Source organism: Scyliorhinus canicula, chromosome 16 (assembly GCF_902713615.1).
Source record: "Scyliorhinus canicula chromosome 16, sScyCan1.1, whole genome shotgun sequence".
In the NCBI taxonomy this organism is placed as follows: Eukaryota; Metazoa; Chordata; class Chondrichthyes; order Carcharhiniformes; family Scyliorhinidae; genus Scyliorhinus; species Scyliorhinus canicula.
The window spans coordinates 118,572,736-118,595,095 of NC_052161.1; the positions used below are offsets into that span (position 1 = coordinate 118,572,736).

Below are 22,360 nucleotides of genomic sequence, written 5' to 3' on the forward strand. Positions count from 1 at the left end.
TCTTGACTGCCCTCTGACATCACACAATTGTCATGGTGCAGAAGGTGACCATTCGGCCAATCACATCTGCACCGGCTCTCCAAATGAGCATTATGACTTAGTGTCCTGCCCTTTCCCCTGTAACCCTGCACATTGTTGCCATTCAAAGGTAATGAGGGATGGTAATGAGGTAATGAGGTAACGATGCTGACATCTCCAACAATTTTTTTTTAATGGTCCCTTTTATCAATTATATATTATCAACGATCAAATATCAACTCCCTATCCTCCACCATCCCCTCACAGACCCTCTGCTCTTTTCTCCCCATTCCCTGCATTACTTTTCCAAGTTCTCTACTTGCTTAGAAACTGTAAATCACTCATTTCCTCCAGTTCCGATGAAAGGTTATTGACTTTATTGGGCCTGCAAGTGGATGGGTTTTGAATGAGTTAAAATCTCACCCATTCATTCTGTTTCTCCCTGTGCAGATGCTGCCTCAGCTCCTGAGTGCTTCCAGCATTTTCTGTTTATATTTACACATCATTTGTATTGGGTTGGTTCCGATGTATGATTTTCTTTTTCCGCAGTTAACTGAGTGGAGCCATCGAACAGGATCAGTTTTCTTTTTCTTTTATAAATTTAGAGGGCCCAATTCTTTGCCCCAATTAAGGGGCAGTTTAGAGTGGCCAATCCTTGCCTACCCAGGACATCGTGGGTTGTGGGGAGTGAGACCCACGCAGGCATGGGGAGAATGTGCAAACTCCACACGGACAGTGACCCGGAGCCGGGATTGAACCCGGATCCTCAGCGCTGTGTAACAGGATCAGTTTTCATGGGGCATGGGGCCTTCCTTCCCCCCCCCCCTTCTTCCCCCCCCCTCCCCCCCTCCCCCCTTCCCCCCCCCCCCCCCCCCACCAACCTGAATTTGTCAAATCAGTGACACAGGCCCAAAGAAAAACAGGAGATTTTGCTCTGCATAAACCAAAGCAAATATTTCCATTATTAGTACCGCCAATGAGCTCCTATACCATGAACAAGGCAGGGGAGTTTGTCACTGAAGAATTAATTTATTTTTTGCACCAATGCTTCTGAATGGGATCTTTGGGGGGGGGGGGGGGGGGGGGGGAGTGGTTTTGTGTACGGACATGAGAAATACAGCCCCCCTCTGTACGGTGGCCAAATGGAATTTTGATGATTCATGGTGCACACCCACAGCCAGTTTGATTGTGAAATGTGGAAAAACCGAATTGATCCTCCAGCAGATGTGCCTCACCCTCAGTCCTTGCCGTGGACTGCATTCCAATATTTCAGCGAAGTTAGGCCCAGGCTCTGTCTGCTTTCTCAGATGACCGCAAAAGGTCCAATAGCGCCATTTTGAAGAAGAGCAGGGGTGAGTTACCCCGGATGTCCTGGCCAATTTCAATCCCTCACTAAGAACAGATTATATGGGCGTTATCACATCCCTGTTTGTGGGAGCTTGCTTTACTTTTGTAACTTTTAACAGTACTTCATCAGCTGCAAAGGAGATATTGGGAGTCCTGAAGATATGAAAGGTGCTCAACAAATGAGAGTTTTTCTTCTTCCAATATTCAGGAATGCTGCTCTGACATTGGGCTGGGATCAAAACCACTCATATTTGGATCAGTTGGGATCTTACTATCCCGCCGATGTCTACACTGTTTTGTGTTGGTTGTCCGTCCTGCCCCGGGGAACGTGCCACCCGGGAGGGGGAGCGTCTTTGACGGGATTGGAATTGCCCACTGGCAGGAAGGACTGGTAAATTCAGCCCATCGTACTCTTAATCCGTAGGAAAAGAAATGGCCCGTGCAGCCCCTTGAGACGGTCTTACCATCCAGTCAAATCATAGCTGCTCTGTGTCCCAACTCCCCATGATACTCCACCTCACAACATTCCATCAATCTCAGAGTCTTGAACATTTCAAAATTGAACATTCTTATCGTGGACGTTCTTGAACTTGAACATTCCAGCACACTCACAGCCAACTGGGAGAGAGGGTTCCAGGTTTCCAATATCCTTGTATGAAATAGTATTTCCTGATTTCACTCCAAAGTGCCTCGCTTAATTCATTCACACTGGAACTTTTTCCACTAGAAAAAAATTGTTTCCCTGGCATATTCTTTCAAATCTTTAAATCATTTTAAATACGTCATTTGAACCATCCTACAGCCTTCTAAATCGAAGGGAACACAAACCAGATTTATGTCACTTTTCCTCATGGTTCGAACTTTAATCCCCAATCTGGGCCGCACTCCCTCGAAGGTGAATGCAAGGGGCTATGTCCCCAGGCTGGTGTGAAAACCGGCGCCAACGACTCCGGCTTCAACGGCCCCCGAAAGTGAGGAATTCTCCCCTTCCTAGGGGGCTAGGTTGGCGCCGGAGTGGTCCCCGCAGCTCCAGCCGGAGTGGCCGGCGTACTTCCACGCATGCGCGGGGGTTCCCTTCTCCGCACCGGCCCCTGGGCAATATGGCGGAGCCCTACAGGGACCCGGCGCGGAGTAAAGTAGGCCCCTACGGAAAGTAGGCCTCCTGTGTTTAAGAAAGAAAATCGAGGGTGGATACATCACTGATCATTGTGCTCAGACGCTAAAGGCTGAAAAAACTTGCTGATGTTGGATAGCTTCACAGAGATTACAACCCAGCCTGATCTTGACATTAAACGACACATTGGTGGGATTTTCTGACCTCGGCATCGTGTTTGGTGTTGGAGGAGGTGGCCCACTCATTGGTCGGCGGCCGCATCTTCAGGTCCCGCCGCTGTCAATGGGATTTCCTGTTGTTCACACCTTCCGTCGCCAGGGAACCCATGGCGGTGGGAGGGGGACACCATCGGCAGGACTGAAAACTCCCACCAGCGGAATCAGCTGGAAAATCCTGTTCATAGGTTACACTTCCATTTAGATTTTGTCATAATTCATACATTCTTACAACTAACCCGCAGTGCAGTTATAATAGAATACAACAATAATAATAATCTTTATTAGTGTCACAACTAGGCTTACAGTAACACTGCAATGAAGTTACTGTGACAATAGCCTAGTCGCCACATTCCGGCGCCTGTTTGGGTACACAGAGGGAGAATTCAGAATGTCCAGTTCATTTAACAGCCATCTTTCAGGACATGTGGGAAGAAATTGGAGCACCTGGAGGAAATCCACGGGGAGAACGTACAGACTCCGCACAGATAGTGACCCAAGACAGTGAATTGAACCTGGAACCCTGGAGCTGTGAAGCAACAGTGCTAACCACCGTGCTTTAATACATTTTAATATCTTGCTTCAGAACATAAGAACTAGGAGCAGGATTAGGCAATCCAGCTCCTCGAGCCCGCTCCAGCATTCAATACGATCATGGCTGATCGCATCCTGGCCTCAACTCCACTTTCCTGCCCTTTCTCCATAACCCATTAAAAATCTCTCTATCTCCTCCTTAAATTTACTCCATGTCCAGACAAACACTGCACTTTGGGGTAGTTAATTCCACAGATTCACAACACTTTGAGAGAAGTAATTTCTCCTCATCTCTGTTTCAAATCTGCTACCCCCTTATCCTGAAACTATGACCTATGTTCTAGGTTGCCCCACAAGAGTCTAAACACTGGCTTATTCTGCTATCTCACCACGGGATATCAGATACATTGATTAAAACCTGCATATAAAGTTTATGCAATGTGCATTGACTAACACAAATTAGACAGGGCAAACAATGTCTCCGGCCATAGTTAAAAGACAGAAAATTAAGCTGAAGAAAGAGATCTATCTAAAAGGTTGAGCTCAACAACTGTTAATGTGTGATTTTCTATAGCCGTCCATGGCCGTCTCAAATGATTGTGAAACCTTTGGTAACTTGGGATATGTGAGTCTTTGACATTGGGCGGGATTCTCCGACCCCCCGCCTGGTCAGAGAATCACCGGGGGTCGGAGTGATTCCCGCCCCCACCGTCCTCCGACCCCCCCAAAAGTTGGCGTGGCATGAATCGCGGCGCCCGCCTCGGAGAATGGCGGAGACCGGCGAGACTCAATGGGCCCCGGGGCTGCCCAAATTCTCCGGCCTGCGATGGGACGAAGCACTGCCCGGTTTTTGCCAGTCCCGCCGGCGTGAATTGGAGTAGGTCCCTTACCGGCGGGACCTGGCAGCATGGGCGGGGTCCGGGGTAATTTGCCCTGGGGGGTGCCGCACAGTGGCGTGGCCCGGAATCGGGGCCCACTGATCCGTGGGCGGGCCTGTGCCGTGGGGGCACTCTTTTCCTACGCGTCGGCCGTGTCAGCCTCCGCGATGGCCGACGCGTAGGTGACCCCCCCTGCGCATTCGCGGGGATGATGTCAGCAGCCGCTGACGCTCCCGCGCATGCGCGGACTCTCACCGGCCGGCGGAGTCCCTTCGGCCCTGGCTGGCGTGGCGCCAAAGGCCTTCCACGCCAGTCGGCGGGGCGCAAACCACTCCGGTGCCGGCCTAGCCCCTGAAGGTGCGGAGGAGTCCGCATCTTTGGGACGGGCCAACGCCGGAGTGCTTCACGCCACTTTGTTCCGCCGGGTACGGGAGAATCCCGCCCATCTCGTCTGTGGCCCTCACTTCCGCTTTGCAGACAAGGGGGGGCGATTCTCCGATATTGAGGCCAAGTGTTTGCGCTGTCGTGAGGGCCCGGGCACGACCTATTCTGGCCTCCTTACGCGGCGCCAAATGGGCTCTGCGCCAACCCGCGCATGCACAGTTGTGCCAAATCAATCTTGCACATGCGCAGTTGGGCCGCGTCATCCTGCGCATGCGCGGGTAACTTCTTACGCGCGCTGGCCCCGGCCCAATATGGGGTCGGTGTCCAGGGGCCGGCCACGCTAGGAAGTAGGCCCAGGGGGGTGGGGGTGGGGCGAAAGAGGCCGGACCGCCGATCGGTGAGCCTCGATCGCAGGCCAAACCCCATCGGAGACCCCCTGGTGAAGGAGCCCCCCCCCCCCCCTCCCTCCCCACCCCCCACAGGCCGCCCCCCCGAGCGTTCCCGCAGAGTTCCCGTCGGCAGGGACCAGGGGTGAACGGCCCCGGCGGGACTCTGTTGTGTCGGAGCAGCCACTCGGCCCATCTTGGCCGGAGAATCGGCGGCCCAGCCGATTCCAGCGGCCTGAGGCTGGCGCCTCGCCAAACACGCCGGCACATATGACATCGATTCTCCGCACCTCGGAGAATTGAGCGCCGGCGTCGGGGCGCGGTTTGCTCCGATTCTCTAGCCCGGAGCCGGGCTCGGAGAATTGCACCCAAGGACTGTAACCTTTATCTATCACTCAGATACAAAGTGGAGTACCTCACACTTCCACACACAGGTCTCACTGACTTAATATATCTGTGTCCTTTTGCAATGACACAACTTACTGAATCCATACCGGTTGTATTGGGAATCTGAAGGATGTGACTGTATTGGAGAGAGTGCAGCAGTGGTTTCAAAGAATGGTTCCAGGGATGAGAAACTTTAGATATGAGGACAGATTGGAAAAGTTGGGACTGTCTTCCTCAGAGGGAAGCATGCTAAGTGGAGATTTGATTTGGAGAGAAGAAGGCGAAGAGGAGATTTGATAGAGGTGTTCAAAATCACAAAGGGGACTGGGCAGAGTAGACAGGAGGGTAACTGTTCCCCCTCATAAAAGGATCAAGAAGGAGAGGGCACAGATTTTAAGGTGGTTTGCAAAAGAAACAAATGTCATGTCAGGAAAAGCTTTTACACACAACGAGAGGTCGGGGTCTGGAATGCACTACCTGGAAGTGTGGTGGAGGCAGGATCGATTGAGGTATTCAAGAGGGGAGTAGATGATTATTTGAACGGAAACAATATGCAGAGGAAAGGGGTAAAGGCAGGGGATCGGCGCTAAGTCATGATGCCGGTATGGAGAGCTGGCGCAGGCACGATGGGCTGAATGGCCTCCTTCTGAGCCGTAACAGGTGATGTGATTCTGTGACTCTAATCTGTTGCAGAAGTGAGACCTCCTGGAATTTGAGAACAGTGAAGTTGGAGGCAACTCAAAGCTAAAGGGTAACGAGTGGGTTACCTTGGAGTGAGATGCACACTGTGAGGCTACTGTTCACACTCTGTCTGCAAAGGCATTATCCCATCCTTTGGCACACGACCTGGGAAAAAGTCCAGTTCTTCAGTTTGCTGGTCATTTGCCCAAAGAAAGTAACAGCGGCAAAGTCACTCTGAAAAACCACAGAAAATAATACTGGGTCCCAATGTGAGCAGAACTCGCACAAACATATTTAACTGATTGTGGGATTCATAAGCTGACGGCTTGGCAAGCAGTAAGATTTATTACCACAGGAGAAATCTTTTTTTTTGTGTGAATATACAGTCAGGATTTCAAAGATTCTGTACATAAAACCTAGGAATGTCAGCTAGTTCAAGCTTTGAGTTAATGCCCCAGCAGCTTATGATGGGTGTGTCCAGACTGCTGTCGCAGGCCTTATTTCAAATAACGTTGCAGCTAAGTTTTGTCAAGAGAGTCAAACGGGCAGCTAGACAGACAAACATCGACATGGAGAGGCAGGGAAAGTGCGCAAGAGATAACATAGACAGACAGAAAGAGAAAGACACACACACGCACACACACCCTGGAGGAGACACAAATAAAGGAAATTGAGGCTCCAACTGGAACCAGCCAGAACTCGTGGAGACTCCTCAGCAGATAATCAGACAGATGTTGCATTCTTAACCAGTCCCCCATCCTGTGGCAGCTGGAAAATGCTTGCTGGGAGTGGGAAGCAGCAAGTCACAGTTCACTGCAATTAAGGCTGAGGGTTCCAGCTGCTACAGTGTGTGGTGCGTGTTTGCAAAATATTTATACGTCAAGTCACGTACGACAACATGCCCTGGAAACAGGACCGTCATTATGGTACTGGCCCTCACATGCCTCAAGAATGTAGTCTTCGGCTAAAGGATGAGTGTGGGTGGAAAGCCCATGTCTTTCTGTATATGCAGTTCACACGATCATATACAGATAAGGAACGCTGTTCAGCACATCGAAATCCGTCCATCCTGAAGCAGCCTACCCATCCCCCCACCTCTGCCACTGCAGCACCCCCACCATCTCTCAACTCCAGGATCTTCGTTTCTGGTCCATGTCGGGATGTGTGCAGAGGAACGTTCTGAAAGCAGCCCTGAAGGTCAACCTAAATCTGTCCACGTGTCCTACCATCGCAGTTAAAAGCGGCGATCCCAATGTTGAATAATGCAAGGAAAATGTGAAAGGAAGAAGGCAGGGTCAACGATTGTAGTCAAGTGAGGAAGGACAAGGAATGATAGTTTACCAAGGCCACAGTTACAGATGATGCCATTTGTGACTCTGCCCACGATCTAGCTGCCACACTAACCATGGGCGCAAATCCCGTAATGGCCGCTTAATCCTACGAGAGGGCCATAACGGGATTTGCGTTGGCAAGGTTTTGGCGTGTGATTTTCCCCACGCACACTCCTCCGATGACACGATCTGGTTCATGCCAAGGAAGGGTGATTAGCTTATTTTATAATAAATTTGAATGCAATTTTAGGGCTTAATGCTGCTACTACTGCCCTCTCTGCATCACCCGACCCAGCTGCCGTGACATCATGCCACCGCAAATGCACCGGCCCTTGGAAAGAGCACCCTACTTAAGCTCACTAACATGGTCCTCCATGTCCGTGGTGTGGTGGGGAGGGGGGAGGTTAATTTCATTGCCGATTGGGGCGCTCTTTAAAGATGGCACCCTGATCACCGTGGAGCCAGCCTTGCCGGCTCTATCAGGCCCCACTCCGCCAGAGTGATGGCGCAAACCACGCCCCCAGTGAGTGCCAGAAAATCTGGAGTGAAAGCTTGGCTGTGCATTGGGAGAGATGTACGCTGGTTTTCAATCTGAACCTGACACGCTGCTAGAATTCAGGAAAATTCCACCCTCTGACTTTGATTTCAGTCCTGTGGTACGGAAGAATGGAGTGCGGGAAAAAATGGGCCGGGATTCGTGGAACTTGTTCAAGGTGACCATTTTCTATTCTACGACTTTATCTTCTTTTTTATGTATGTATATTTCTACAAGGTTTACTTTTATTGTCCAGCCTTCAAAGCTAAAGAGCCTCTCTCCTACTCAGCAATGCAACATTGCTACAGCGAGTGAAATATAATTTCCGATGGCTGACATCTGCTGTTCAAAATTATTCCTGGAACAAATTCTGAAGCTTCCAGTTCTCCCCAAAATTTAAAAACCAGTAGCTGTTCCAGAAGCATTTGAAATTTAGACTTGTAGAATTGGGCAAGTGAGGTAGTGTGTGTCAAACCACAATGTATGAAGGCTTTTCAGACTGTGTGTTCTTCACACATAACTACATGATTTCATCATAGCCCCTGCATTAAGCCAAGCAATTGGAGCTTTCACAAGCTTCATCACTGCCAACATTCAGTGTGGTTGAAATGATTGAAAACAATATTATTCACTGGATCCACACAAGGGTTACACTCAATCAATTCCAAAGGGAGGGTTTTCCAGTTGAAGGTGTAAATTCGGGGGAGTAGTCAATGGCTGTTCTGGGGAGATGGGTTACGAAGGGATTTAGTGATGTAGAACAGCCTGGTTTGAAAAGCTTTTCAAGTACCTCCCGTTTAATTCACCCAGAAAAACAGAGGCCACATAGCAGACTCCGTGCCAGACAGCAACCAACAACTGGTGGTGCGCATTTTAGACTGGACAAAATTCATCTGCCACACAACCAAACAACTGTTATTGAGCCAGTGTTTAGTCAATAGTTTCTGAATCCTGCAGCCAATATGACTATCCCCCCGGCCCTGCAGCTACCTTCCCTTAACCACCTCCTCCCTCTCTTTGTTTATGCGCCGCTCCTTGACCACATCGTCCAAAGGCATAGCCCATAATATTTATGGGGAGGCGGGCAAGGGGGGAGAAGGGGTGACTGTTAACCATTGGGAAAACTAGAAATATGGGAAGGGTGGAGGACCTGCCAAATCCAATGGCAAGACTGCATTAGAATTCTAGAGCCCGGTTTCATGACAGACAGATTGAAGGGATGTCTGCTACTGAGTACAAAGTCTGGGGACCATCCACAATTGTCTTTGCCCCACTATTACCAGCTGTGCCTTCGCCATCTAGTTCCTAAGCTGTGATATTTCTTCCCCAACCCTCTCCACTTCCCTCCCTTCCTTTAAGACCATCCATAAACTACACTTCTTTGACCGAGCTTTTGGTTGGACCTCGAGCCTGGTCTGTTTTCAATATGATGGCTAATCCTCCATCTCAGCGGTTCCCAAACCCCGGGGGGGGGGGGGGGGGGGGGGGGGGGGGGGGGGGTCCACGATGACTCTCCGGTGTGTCTGTGAAATTGGCAGCTGCCACGCCACGTTTGGATGCGCAAAGTTTAAAAAGAATTAGAGAAAACAAATGGGCCAATCAGAGAAAGGCCATCCAGTGGTCCAAGAGGCCTTGCTCTAATTGGCCCATTTGATTTCTCAGATCTCGCTGTTGCTGGGCAAAAAAATGCCTGCGACCAACAGTGAAGGTCGCACAGAGGCGAGGAGGTGTGATGGAGCCTCAGAGTGAGCGGGCAGTCCAAGAGTGGGCAGTCCTTGGAGTGAGCAGGCAGTTCTCTGGAGTGAGCAGGCAGTCCTCTGGAGCGAGCAGGCAGCCCTCTGGACCGAGCAGGCAGTCCTCTGGAGCGAGCAGGCAGTTCTCTGGAGCGAGCAGGCAGCCCTCTGGACCGAGCAGGCAGTCCTCTGGAGCGAGCAGGCAGTCCTCTGGAGCGAGCAGGCAGTCCTCTGGAGCGAGCAGGCAGTCCTCTGGAGCGAGCAGGCAGTCCTCTGGAGCGAGCAGGCAGTCCTCTGGAGCGAGCAGGCAGTCCTCTGGAGCGGGCAGGCAGTCCTCTGGAGCGAGCAGGCAGTTCTCTGGAGCGAGCAGGCAGTTCTCGGAGCGAGCAGGCAGTTCTCGGAGCGAGCAGGCAGTTCTCGGAGCGAGCAGGCAGTCCTCGGAGCGAGCAGGCAGTCCTCTGAGTGAGCAGGCAGTCCTCTGAGTGAGCAGGGAGTCTTCGGAGTGAGCAGGGAGTCCTCGGAGCGAGCAGGCAGTCCTCTGAGTGAGCAGGCAGTCCTCTGAGCGAGCAGGCAGTCCTCGGAGCGAGCAGGCAGTCCTCGGAGCGAGCAGGCAGTCCTCGGAGCGAGCAGGCAGTCCTCGGAGCGAGCAGGCAGTCCTCGGAGCGAGCAGGCAGTCCTCTGAGCAGGCAGGCAGTTCTCTGAGCGAGCAGGCAGTCCTCTGAGCGAGCAGGCAGTCCTCTGAGCGAGCAGGCAGTCCTCGGAGCGAGCAGGCAGTTCTCGGAGCGAGCAGGCAGTTCTCGGAGCGAGCAGGCAGTTCTCGGAGCGAGCAGGCAGTCCTCTGAGCGAGCAGGCAGTCCTCTGAGCGAGCAGGCAGTCCTCTGAGCGAGCAGGCAGTCCTCTGAGCAGGCAGGCAGTTCTCTGAGCGAGCAGGCAGTCTTCTGAGCGGGCAGGTAGTCCTCTGAGCGAGCAGGCAGTTCTCGGAGCGAGCAGGCAGTCCTCTGAGCAGGCAGGCAGTTCTCTGAGCGAGCAGGCAGTCTTCTGAGCGAGCAGGTAGACCTCTGAGCGAGCAGGCAGTCCTCCGAGCGAGCAGGCAGTCCTCGGAGCGAGCAGGCAGTTCTCGGAGCGAGCAGGCAGTCCTCCGAGCGAGCAGGCAGTCCTCTGAGCGAGCAGGCAGTCCTCTGAGCGAGCAGGCAGTCCTCTGAGCGGGCAGGTAGTCCTCTGAGCGAGCAGGCAGTTCTCGGAGCGAGCAGGCAGTCCTCTGAGCAGGCAGGTAGTTCTCTGAGCGAGCAGGCAGTCCTCGGAGCGAGCAGGCAGTCTTCTGAGCGAGCAGGTAGACCTCTGAGCGAGCAGGCAGTCTTCTGAGCGAGCAGGTAGACCTCTGAGCGAGCAGGCAGTCTTCGGAGCGAGCAGGCAGTCTTCGGAGCGAGCAGGCAGTCTTCGGAGCGAGCAGGCAGTCTTCGGAGCGGGCAGGCAGTCTTCGGAGCGAGCAGGCAGTCCTCTGAGTGAGCAGGCAGTCTTCGGAGCGAGCAGGCTGTTCTCGGAGCAAGCAGGCAGTCCTCGGAGCGAGCAGGCAGTCCTCTGAGTGAGCAGGCAGTCTTCGGAGCGAGCAGGCAGTCCTCGGAGCGAGCAGGCAGTCCTCGGAGCGAGTAGGCAGTCCTCGGAGCGAGTAGGCAGTCCTCTGAGCGAGCAGGCAATTCTCTGAGCGAGCAGGCAGTTCTCGGAGCGAGCAGGCAGTCCTCCGAGCGAGCAGGCAGTCCTCTGAGCGAGCAGGCAGTCCTCTGAGCGAGCAGGCAGTCCTCTGAGCGAGCAGGCAGTCCTCTGAGCAGGCAGGCAGTCCTCTGAGCGAGCAGGCAGTTCTCGGAGCGAGCAGGCAGTCCTCTGAGCAGGCAGGCAGTTCTCTGAGCGAGCAGGCAGTCTTCTGAGCGAGCAGGTAGTCCTCTGAGCGAGCAGGCAGTCTTCGGAGCGAGCAGGCAGTCTTCGGAGCGAGCAGGCAGTCTTCGGAGCGAGCAGGCAGTCTTCGGAGCGGGCAGGCAGTCTTCGGAGCGAGCAGGCAGTCCTCTGAGTGATCAGGCAGTCTTCGGAGCGAGCAGGCTGTTCTCGGAGCAAGCAGGCAGTCCTCGGAGCGAGCAGGCAGTCCTCTGAGTGAGCAGGCAGTCTTCGGAGCGAGCAGGCAGTCCTCGGAGCGAGCAGGCAGTCCTCGGAGCGAGTAGGCAGTCCTCTGAGCGAGCAGGCAATTCTCTGAGCGAGCAGGCAGTCTTCTGAGCGAGCAGGTAGTCCTCTGAGCGAGCAGGCAGTTCTCTGAGCGAGCAGGCAGTCTTCGGAGCGAGCAGGCAGTCTTTGGAGCGAGCAGGCAGTCTTCGGAGCGAGCAGGCAGTCTTCGGAGCGAGCAGGCAGTTCTCCGAGCGAGCAGGCAGTCCTCGGAACAGGTGGTCCTTGGAGCGAGCAGGTAAGACTCAGAGCAGTCCGGTGGGCCACGGAGCGGGCGGATGGGACTTGGGGCAGGCAGACAGTCCTCAGAGCAAGTGTTTGAGAGGTGAGTGAGAGAGCGAGTGAGAGGGGCGAGTATGTGTGAGAGAGGAATGAGTGTGTGTGCGAGAGAGTAGGACTGAGAATTGGGCGAATGTGTGAGGGAGGGGGTGAGTGTATGTGTGAGAGGAGTGAGTGTGTGTGAGATGGGCAAGTGTGTGGGGGAGTGGGGTGAGTATGTTCAAGAGAAGGGTGAGAGTGTGTGAGAGAGAGGTGAGTGTGTGAGAGAGAGGGGTGAGTGTGTGTATGAGAGAGGGTGAGTGTGTGTGAGGGGGTAAGTGTGTATGACAGAGGGGGCTGAGTGTGTGTGAGGGGGTGAGTGTGCGTGAGAGAGGCAGTGAGTTTGTGAGAGGGGGTGAGTGTGTGTGAGAGAGGCAGTGAGTGTGAGAGAGAGGCAGTGAGTGTGTGAGAGGGGGCGAGTGTGTGCGAGAGAGGCAGTGATTGTGTGAGAGAGAGGCAGTGAGTGTGTGAGAGAGAGGCTGTGAGTGTGTGAGAGGGGGTGAGTGTGTGTGAGAGAGGCAGTGAGTGTGTGAGAGAGAGGCAGTGAGTGTGTGAGAGGGAGTGGGGTGAGTGTTTTGGAGTGGGGTGAGTGTGTTTGAGAGGCAAGTGTGTGAGTCGTGAGTATTTGAGAGGGGTGTGTGTGTGAGGGGTGGGGTTTAGTGGGGTGAGTGTGTGTGGAAGAGAGGGCCGAGTGTGTGAGTGGTGAGTATTTGAGAGGTGTGTGTGTGTGAGGGTCAGAGATGTGTTGGCGTCCGACAGAAGAATAAACTTTGCAGCTTTGCCCTCCATTAAAAATCACAAATGCAAGAATTCAGTATTTTTTTAACAAGAGAACATTTGGATTATCAGTTCGCCACTCATAAAGTGGGTACTACTTCCAGGGGTCAAGGTTCAGGGGCCATGGGAAAGTGGCTTGGCCAGGGGTGAATGTAAAGGGGCCATGTAGCTGGAACATGTATTTATGACTGTGTGTGTCTTCCTAATTCCTAATATAGACATAGATATAGCGAGAAAAGACTTGTTATGATTTTGGTGTTCGCACCTATTTTATGGTTAAAAAATGGGCGTCGATATTCTGAGAATATTTGGGGTTCCCCGATGCTCCTGGGATGTCACTAGGGGTTTGAAATGTTTCGGAAACCCTGCTCTATCTCAACGCCATACTCCCACTCACTCCCCGGGGGCGATTCTCCAAAATGGAGCCCAAGTGTTCGCGCCGTCGTGAACACCGTCGCGTTTCACGATGGCACAAAACGGGCACAGGGACGACCGATTCTGGCCCCACGGCGTTGGAGTGGTTGACGCCGCTCCAGCCTCCCTTCCCGGCGCCAAATCGCGAATGCGCAATTGGGACGCACCAAACTGCGCATGCGCGGGGGACTTCTTCAGCACACCGGCCTTGGCTCAACTTGGCGTCGGTGATCAGGGGCCAGCCGCGCAGGAAAGTAGGCCCAAGGGGGTAGGCCGGCCCACCAATTGTTGGGCACCGATCGCGGGCCAGAACCCATTGGAGGGCCCCCCCCCCCGGGGACGGAGCCTCCCCGCCCCCCACAACAGGCCGCCCCGACCCTTTGTGCAGAGTTCTCGCCGGCAGTGACCAGGGGTGAACGGCGCCGGCGGGACTCTGTTGTATCCACGCGGCCGCTCGGCCCATCTGGGCTGGAGAATCGACGGCCCCGCCGATTCCAGCGGGCCACGGCCAGCGGCGCGCTAAACACGCTGGCGCAAATGCTGCCGATTCTCCGCACCTCGGAGAATCGCGCGCCGGCGTCGGGCGTCGTGGCGCGGTTACGCCGAATCTCCGAGGTAGGGCATTTAGCACTCGCAGTGTCGAGAAACACATGGCTATTCAACACCATCTGGCCCTTCAAGCCCACTCTGCTATTCATTATGATCATGTCGAGGGGCCTGAATGGGGAATGTGAGCGATGCCACACATAGCCTTGTTTTGTATAGTGGGGAGTTCCACTCGCCGGATCATTCTTGAATATATTCAGTGACTTGGCCTCCACAGCCATCTGTGGTAAAGAATTCTATATGTTCACCACTCTCTGAGCAAAGAAATGTCTCCTCATCTCAGTCCTAATGGACCTACCCCACATCCTGAGATGTGAGCCCTTGTTCAACACCCTCCAGCGATAAACAACATACCTCTATTCGATCTGTTCTGCCCCCTCAGAATTTTATACATTTCAGTGTTACCCCGGCTCATTCTTCTAAACCGTAGCAAATACAGACCCAGTTGACCCAATCTCTCCTTATACAACAAGCTTGCCATCCCAGGAATCAGTCTGGTGAACCTTTGCTGCACTCCCTCTGTGGCAAGTATGCCCTTTCTTAGGTATGGAGGCCAAAACTGCATGCAATGCCCACGGCGTAGTCTCACCAAGGGCCTGTAGAGTTGCAGTAAGACATCCATGCTCCTATACTCAAGTCCTCTTGCAAGGAAGACCTCCATATCATAGAATCCCTACAGTGCAGAAGGAGGCCATTCGGCCCATCGACTCTACATCAACCCTCTAAAGAGCACTCCACCCAAGCCCACGTCCCCGCCTTATCCCAATAACCCCTTAACCCCACCAGCACATCCCTAGACACGATGAGGAAATTTAGCACGGCCAATCCACATAACCTGCACATCTTTGGACTGTGGGAGGAAACCGGCGCAGACACGGGGAGAACGTGCAGACTCCACACAGACAGCCACCCAAGGCTGGAATTGAACCCGGGGCCCTATCGCTGTGAGGCGGCAGTGCTAACCACTGTGCCATCCATATCATTTGGCCTCCTAACTGCTGACAGCACCTGGTTGCTGGCTTTCAGTGACTGGTGTACAGGGACACCCTGCTTACCTGTCGTCATACCTCGTCCTTTGGCTTAGAGTTGAATTTTTTGTCCCTGATAACGATCCCGAAAGTGTGTTGAAAATGTTTTCTATATTACTATTTACTGTTGGGTTTCTGTTCTCATTGCACAATAATTAAATGGAGACTATGTGGGCTTCACCCCTGCCCTGGGACCAAAGTCTTTGTGCAGTCAAATTCCTTTCATGTTATATTTACTCGTTCACCATCTTAGAAAGGTCCTTTTGTATTGTGCACTCAGAAATTGGCATAAAACCTGGTCAGATGAGTAAAAGAATTTAATTATCAGGTTTTCTGCTCTGTGTACAGGGTCAGCATTGGGGAGAGTGGTGGGGGAGGAGGAACTACATATCGAATGTCTTAACTCAGCTGAAAGCTGGATAATTATGCCACTAACAAATAACCCTTGGAATTCTTACAGTTTTAATTTACAGTCAAAATTCACTTGCCTGGACTGATCCCGGCTGAATGAACAGCATTTTCTGTCGGAATTTCATGTGAAGCGACTTGGGAAAATGGAAATCAGACACAATGATTCACAGTTAAACACCAATAACGATTAAAGGGAAAAGATATAACTTCTAGACACCTTAAAGGGGAAGATGATTTTGAAGCGTTCACAGTTATTGTAATCCAAAGGTATTTCAACTTTCTTGGTAAATTGGGTGAGCAAGACTCAAACTGAGGCTTTTCGCAGAGTTTGGAAAACTCCACAGACTTTCCAAAATGGCGGGCGGGGGGAAGGGTCAGTACGTGATTCACACATGAAGGAAATCCAAACTCAGCAAGGCCCAGTTCAATTTTAGCTGTTTGCAAGGGCTTTAACCCGCAGTGCAAAAGTCACAAATTTATGGAGTAAGGTTGTTCAAATTACAGGATCTGAAGCTTTTTGTTATGCTTTATTATCAGCGAACTGTATTTTTGAGATCCCGACAGACTGTTTAAAGGGTTTAAAGGCTGCAGATGGGGAAGAGCGGTCAAATGGCCCCCATCCCAGGACGACCCCCGACCTGAGTCCTTCTGGCCCAGCACAAGGTCCCCCTGGCCCCCAACTCCCATAAAAGATCCCCTTCGGCACCCTGGAGGCAATTGTTGGGAAGATACTCACCGTGGAGAGACACAGTGGTTAGCACTGCTGCCTCACAGCACCAGGGACCCAGCTTCGATTCCGACCTCGCATGACTGTGTGTGCAGTGTTTACACGTTCTCCCCGTGTCGGGGTAGGTTTCCTCCGGGTGCTCCGGTTTCCTCCCAAAGTCCAAAGGTGTGCAGGTTAGGTGGATTGGATATGCTAAATTGCCCCTATAAGGGGTTGCAAGATGGGAGATTGGGCTTAGGTTAGGGTGCTCTTTCAGAGGGTCAGTGCAGACTTAATGGACTGAATTGCCTCCTTCTGCACTGTAGGGATTCTATGATTCTATACATTGCCACTCCTCGGACTGCAAGCCATCAGGCCGCCGTTTCTCAGGAGTTGCACCAATTCCCGCCAGTAGGACTCTCAACTTGAAGGGGGTTGCTGGAGCATCTTAGGAGGCAGTGAATTGGGAGTCTTGCCCATAATGTACATTCAAAACAGCTCTAATGAGCAATTTGCATCTTTCCGCCAGGTCCAGGCGGGAACCACGTCGGGGAGTCTGTGTAGCTCATTAGGGAAGGCTGGGAGACAATCGGTGGGAAACCTCGACGCCCAATTCACTGGGGTATCAGGACTCCATCTGCTGGCGGGTGACCCCAGAGAATCCCTGGCCTAGAAGTTTGTTTTTGTTAGAGTTGAAGCACTTCAGATTTAAAATCTATGAATTGGAGTTTTTCTCACTATTAAGTCTGGGCATGAGAGCTATATTATATTTTTAGAGCTTTATTTTATTTCATTGCCTCATGGTTCATGAAGTCTGTCCGTGGTGGATCCTGGCTGAGTTAGCATTGCGTTGACATGAGGGTATAAAAGGTTATGGGAGGTGGATAGGGGCACGAGTTGGTATTGAGTTGGCATAGAGTTGGAAGGAACCATGGGGAGTTTGTGGGGGAGTGAGCGGTGTGAGGGCTAGAGGGTGTGAGATCTTTTAACACGACCGAGAACAAATTCCCAGATAACTGAGCTGGGCTTTCTAACCAGCCCACCTCAGCACTCAGTCACCTCTGTGGCTGCCTTCAGCCCATACCTGCCCACCCGGAACAGACATGGGAATGTGTCGGGGCACTTTTTATTGAGGTGGGTCTGCTCCAGCTACCTGCCTTGGTAACTAAAACCTGGCTCCGAGACTCGTGAACTGCCTGTGCCTCTCTCTCCAATTACAGTGTGATGCCAATTCTCCTAAAAGACCGATTGAATGCAATGACACATTTCCCTGCGCGCTGGAGAACATATTATAGCAGACGAACAGCAAAGGGACTATAAAATTATAAAATCTCGGTGCTGAAGGTTAATTACAGTACCAGTTTTAAGACTTAAGGCAGTACAGTTATGTGCAAATTACAAGTCTGTGATCGAGGAATGCAGCTGGCTGTTTAATAACAATGCGCAGCAACATTCACCATATGGATAGCAGTGGTTAAAGACTCGAGGGCAACACGAGATGGGCAATAAATGCTGGCCGAGTCAGAAATGCCCATATCCCAACAATTATTTTTTAAAGCAGACATTCGCACGGACTCAATGACAGACTCATTTAGTGGCTCAGAACCGGAGGCACTTAATCCAATAGCAGATTCCATGACCCACTAAACTCTGGGAAGATCTATCGCCAACGTAAATGTAATCATAATAATCCTCAACACAACTCACCAATGAAGTGAGGGTTTGATATATCCAGTTCCAGACAGTGGACAGGAATTTTCAGACCCTCCCCCCCACCCACCCCGTGGTATGTTTTCCAGTGACAGAGGCAACATACCATTGCATGCCGGTGGGACTGGAAGAGCTCACCAATGTCTGTGACGTTTTACGTGGCCCGTCCGTCCTGTTACCGGGAAACCGTGTGGGGTGTTGGGGGGGGGGAAAGAGTCACCTTCAGCGGCACTGGAAGATACCGCCGGTGGGAAGGGCTCGGACATTTCCCCCTCCAAGTGAGACCTGTGCTGCCAATTTGCTCAAGTTACTGACTGCCTGCTCCAAATAACACTGTTTAAAAATCCCTGTTGGATTTTTCTGTAACATTTTGAGCACGAACCGTAGTAGGACCAGTAATAAAGAATTGTTTTTAAAAAAAATAAATTTAAAGTGCCCAATTCTTTTTTTTCCCCAAATAAAAGGGCAATTTAGCGTGGCCAGTCCACCTGTCCTGCACATCTTTGGGTTGTGGGGGTGAGACCCACGCAAGCATGGGGAGAATGTGCAAACTCCCCACGGACAGTGACCGGGGCTGGGATTGAACCCGGGTCCTCGGCGCCATGAGGCTGCACTGCTAACCACTGTGCCACCCAGTAATAAAGAATTGTGATCTGCATTTTTATCCTTTGCTCCTCAAGCTAACCTCTGTCTCCTCAACATCTCACCCTAAAGGTGCCTTCCTATTACCAGTTCAATTAAGAGTTCTGGGGCGCAATTTTCCAACGGGAGGACTAAGTGCCGACACCGGAGTGAAAACCAGAGTGTTTCACTCGGCGTCGGAGGCCGCTCCTCGCCCCCTATTCTCCCGCCCCGGGGGGCTAGGAGCGGCGCCACGTCAATTACGCGCGCCAGGCCTTGGCGCCGAGTCAAAGTGGCGCTGCATAAATGACGCGGCCGGCAGCGCTTAAATGATGTCACCCACGCATGCGCAGGTTGGCCGGCGGCAACCCGCGCATGCGCGGTTGCCGTCCTCCCTGTGGACGCCCCGCAAGTCATGGAGGATTGATCTTGCGGGGCGGCGGAGGAAAAGAGTGCGTCCTTTAGAGACGCCGGCCCGTCGATCGGTATGCACCGATCGCAGGCCAGACCCTACTGAGCACCCCCCTGGTGCTCGATCCTCCCCCCCCCCCCCCCCCCCCCCCCCCCCCCCCTCCCCCCGGACAGGCCTGTTAGAAACGGCGAGCGGCGATTCTCCGAGCAGCCTGTCGTGAAACGCGGCACGTGTTTTGGGGGGGGGGGGGTGGGAGAATCGCGTGCGGGTGCCAGGGCGGCGTGGCGGGAATCGCCCAGCACTCCCGCGATTCCCTCACCCGGCGTGGGGGTCGGAGAATCGCGCTCCTGATAACATTTTGAAATTGGGATATAACATTTAAATTAGCTGATACTGCACTCAAATTATTTTAGAATGGTGAATTATGTAAAACAAATGGTACAGAGGTAGCATTCCTCCTTAGTTCTTTCCACAACTTTGCACAGAAATATTTCCCAACATGGTTATTTTTAATAAATGTGTTTATTTGAATGCTTTAGTGGGAGATGTTGTCCTGAATAGGTTGATTTGTGTACTTTTACAAAGCAGTACAATCACAGGATTGAAGATGAACTAAACGTGCACAATTCAATTAATGTTTTAAACAAGTAAAAGCTCCTTGTTACTCCTCCATATAAGAAATTGTCTGCGGTCGATCCTGCATTTCCTGCAGCGTGGATAATCCCCGTGCTCAGTTTGAGAAGCTGTTCCAGTCACGGGCTGGTACAAAAACTGCCCAAAAATACATCAATAGCCCACTGAAGAACCCAAGAAGTCTTGTTGTATGCAGTAGAAGGATCTGGTGCATTAAGGGTAAACCTTGTACTGCCTGCCACTGATGTAAGAAGGCACCTGACCTAGACCTTAGGTCAGCAGTGTAGAGCTAGGACAGAATATTCCAGCCTAGATGGAAACTTGCGACGACATGCAATGGAGCCCGCTCCATACCTATACCCGCTAGTATAAATATGTACATGGTTCAGCAATGTTAATAAAGGCTACTTGGTAACTTCCACAAGGCTGCTTTATGGTGTCTACGCCGTACTCACCACGGATAGTGACAAGACAATAAAACATTTTATGCCTGGTACGAGGTATTTCCACCTGTAACATGACCTTCAATACAAAAACCATCGTTGATAGAGAACCGTGCAAGGCATGAAGGTCATCTGCAACCACCAAAATGTGTCTAGCACTGGATTCCCGGGACCTGGTCTCCCTCTATTGTAAAACTACACACACACACACACACTGAATTGCGCACACACAGCCCTGAGAGCTGATTCTGCACCACTTGGTTACAGATAGTGAAGATATGGGGACTTGAGGAACATACCGGATGAAAACAGTTGCTTGGAAAAAATGGCTGAAAGAGTGACGTACCTAGAATTTCGTTACGCAGCTCCTCAGTGATAACATCTATATCATCTGGATCCACGTAATAGAGGCGCCTTTCTGATGGTTCACTAGCTGCAGCCTTCAGTTCAATATAATTGCCCCTGCCTGTGCTAACAATGAAAATTGTAACCCCGAGGTCCTTGAGGATCTGGGTGGGCTCCGATATATCATCTGATGAAATTCCATCTGTTAGCCACACCAGGACCTTCGGAACATCTGCTCTGGCACCAGTTTTCTGTGTGAACATGGTGTCTTTGGCATGAGTCAATGCCTTGCCGGTATTGGTGTCTCCCAGTTTCTGATCCATGCTCTGAAGAGCCCGCTGGAGATCAGTGCTCGACGTGTACTTATTGAATGGAAACTCCACCATGGGGTTGTCACTAATGTGCATGAAGCTGACCTGCACATCGCTGGGGCTTATAGTGAATGGCTCCAATAAATCAACAACAAACATTTTCAATTGGGTGAACTCGTACGGCAGGATGCTCCCAGAACTGTCCATCAAAAAGAGCAGATCTCCCTGTGCATCATCTATAGAGTGCTCAGCCCCTGAGAGAGAGGAGAAAACAATAGGTTAAATTAGGATAAAGGCATCAGTGTCCACTGAACTGAAACATGGAAAGAGGGGGGGGATTTTCTCCGTGCCCCCCACGGCATGTTTCCCAATGATGGGAAGCGGGTCACTGTTGGCCGTGGCGGGATATTTTGGTCCCACTGCTGTCAATGGGATTTCCCATTGAATCCATCCCAGCAGTCGGGAAATCCGCAGCGGGGGGGATCGCCTTCGGTGGGGCCGGAAGATCCCACTCGCAAGAACGGCGAGAAAATTCCCCCCAAAAGTCTGAAGTTTTCCATTCGTTCCCATCGATGGTGACCACACCCCCTCCCCCCCCCCCCCCCCCCCCCCCCCCCCCCCATGTGACACATTCCCCGGCAATGGAGGGTGCGGGGCGCGGGAAATCCCTGTAGACATCAGCGGGACAGGAAGATCCCGCCCGCTGGCCTGGCCTGGCCCCCTTCCGCCACCGGGAAATACGCCGTGTGGACGGTAGGCTGGAAAATCCCATCCTACCTTTGCTGCTCAAATGTTACCTGACCTGCTGGCCGTTCCAGCATTTTCACATTTTATTGTGGATTAACTTTGCTGTTTGCAAAATTCACGATTCTATAGACAAGTGGTACAAATGACTCATGTATTCAAGCATTGAGATGTGAGAGTTATCCCGTGAAGCTTTGGGTTACAAGTCAGGACATGTTATCCTGACACTCTTCGTGATCAATCATGGCTCCAATTCTGGAGTATGACAGACGATTTACCTCCAAAAGGATACTGATGCACGAGGTAGGAGTTAGAAAGTGGTTTCAGACCTTTGTGGGGGGGGGTTTATTTGTCCTTGCGATTTGTGTGTCACAGGGCAAGGCCCAAATGTATTGCCCAGCCTTGAGCACCAATAGTGCAGTTACATGGGGTTTTGACCCAGTGCCGTTAAAGGAGCAGCGATATATTTCCAAGTCAGGATGGTGTGTGGAGACCCTGCAGGTGATGGTGTTCCCATACACCTGCTGCCTGAACTCTTCAAGGCAGCAGAGGTGGTGGGTTTGGGAGATGCTGACCAAGGAGCCTTGGCAAGTTGCTGCAGTCCATCTTGTAGATTGTAACTACGGCACACAGATGGTGGAAGGAGTGGTTGTTTAAGGTGGTTGGATGGGTTGCCCACCAATCAGGCTGCTTTGTCCTAACTAAGATACAATGAACGTTCCGGTGACTAAGCTGGAGAGAATACTGAGTTGAGACATAGAACATAGAACAGTACAGCACAGAACAGGCCCTTCGGCCCTCGATGTTGTGTCGAGCAATGATCACCCTACTTAAACCCACGTAACCCGTATACCCGTAACCCAACAATCCCTCCATTAACCTTACACTACGGGCAATTTAGCATGGCCAATCCACCTAACCCGCACATCTTTGGACTGTGGGAGGAAACCGGAGCACCCGGAGGAAACCCACGCACACACGGGGAGGACGTGCAGACTCCACACAGACAATGACCCAGCCGGGAATCGAACCTGGGACCCTGGAGCTGTGAAGCATTGATGCTAACCACCATGCTACCGTGAGGCCCCAGGGGCTGAAGACATGATCCAGATTTATAAGATGATAAAAAG

The 22,360-nt window shown here is 52.0% G+C and overlaps 1 protein-coding gene across 1 annotated transcript in view; it reads right to left on the minus strand.

Moving 5' to 3' along the window:
- The window catches only part of vwa1 (von Willebrand factor A domain containing 1), a 63,208-nt gene that overhangs the window by 19,446 nt on the left and 21,402 nt on the right, over nt 1-22,360 (minus strand). The window contains exon 2 of the mRNA XM_038821710.1: nt 20,177-20,740. Within this exon, the coding sequence (XP_038677638.1) occupies nt 20,177-20,740 (564 nt within the window). The remainder of the gene's footprint in view (nt 1-20,176; nt 20,741-22,360) is intronic.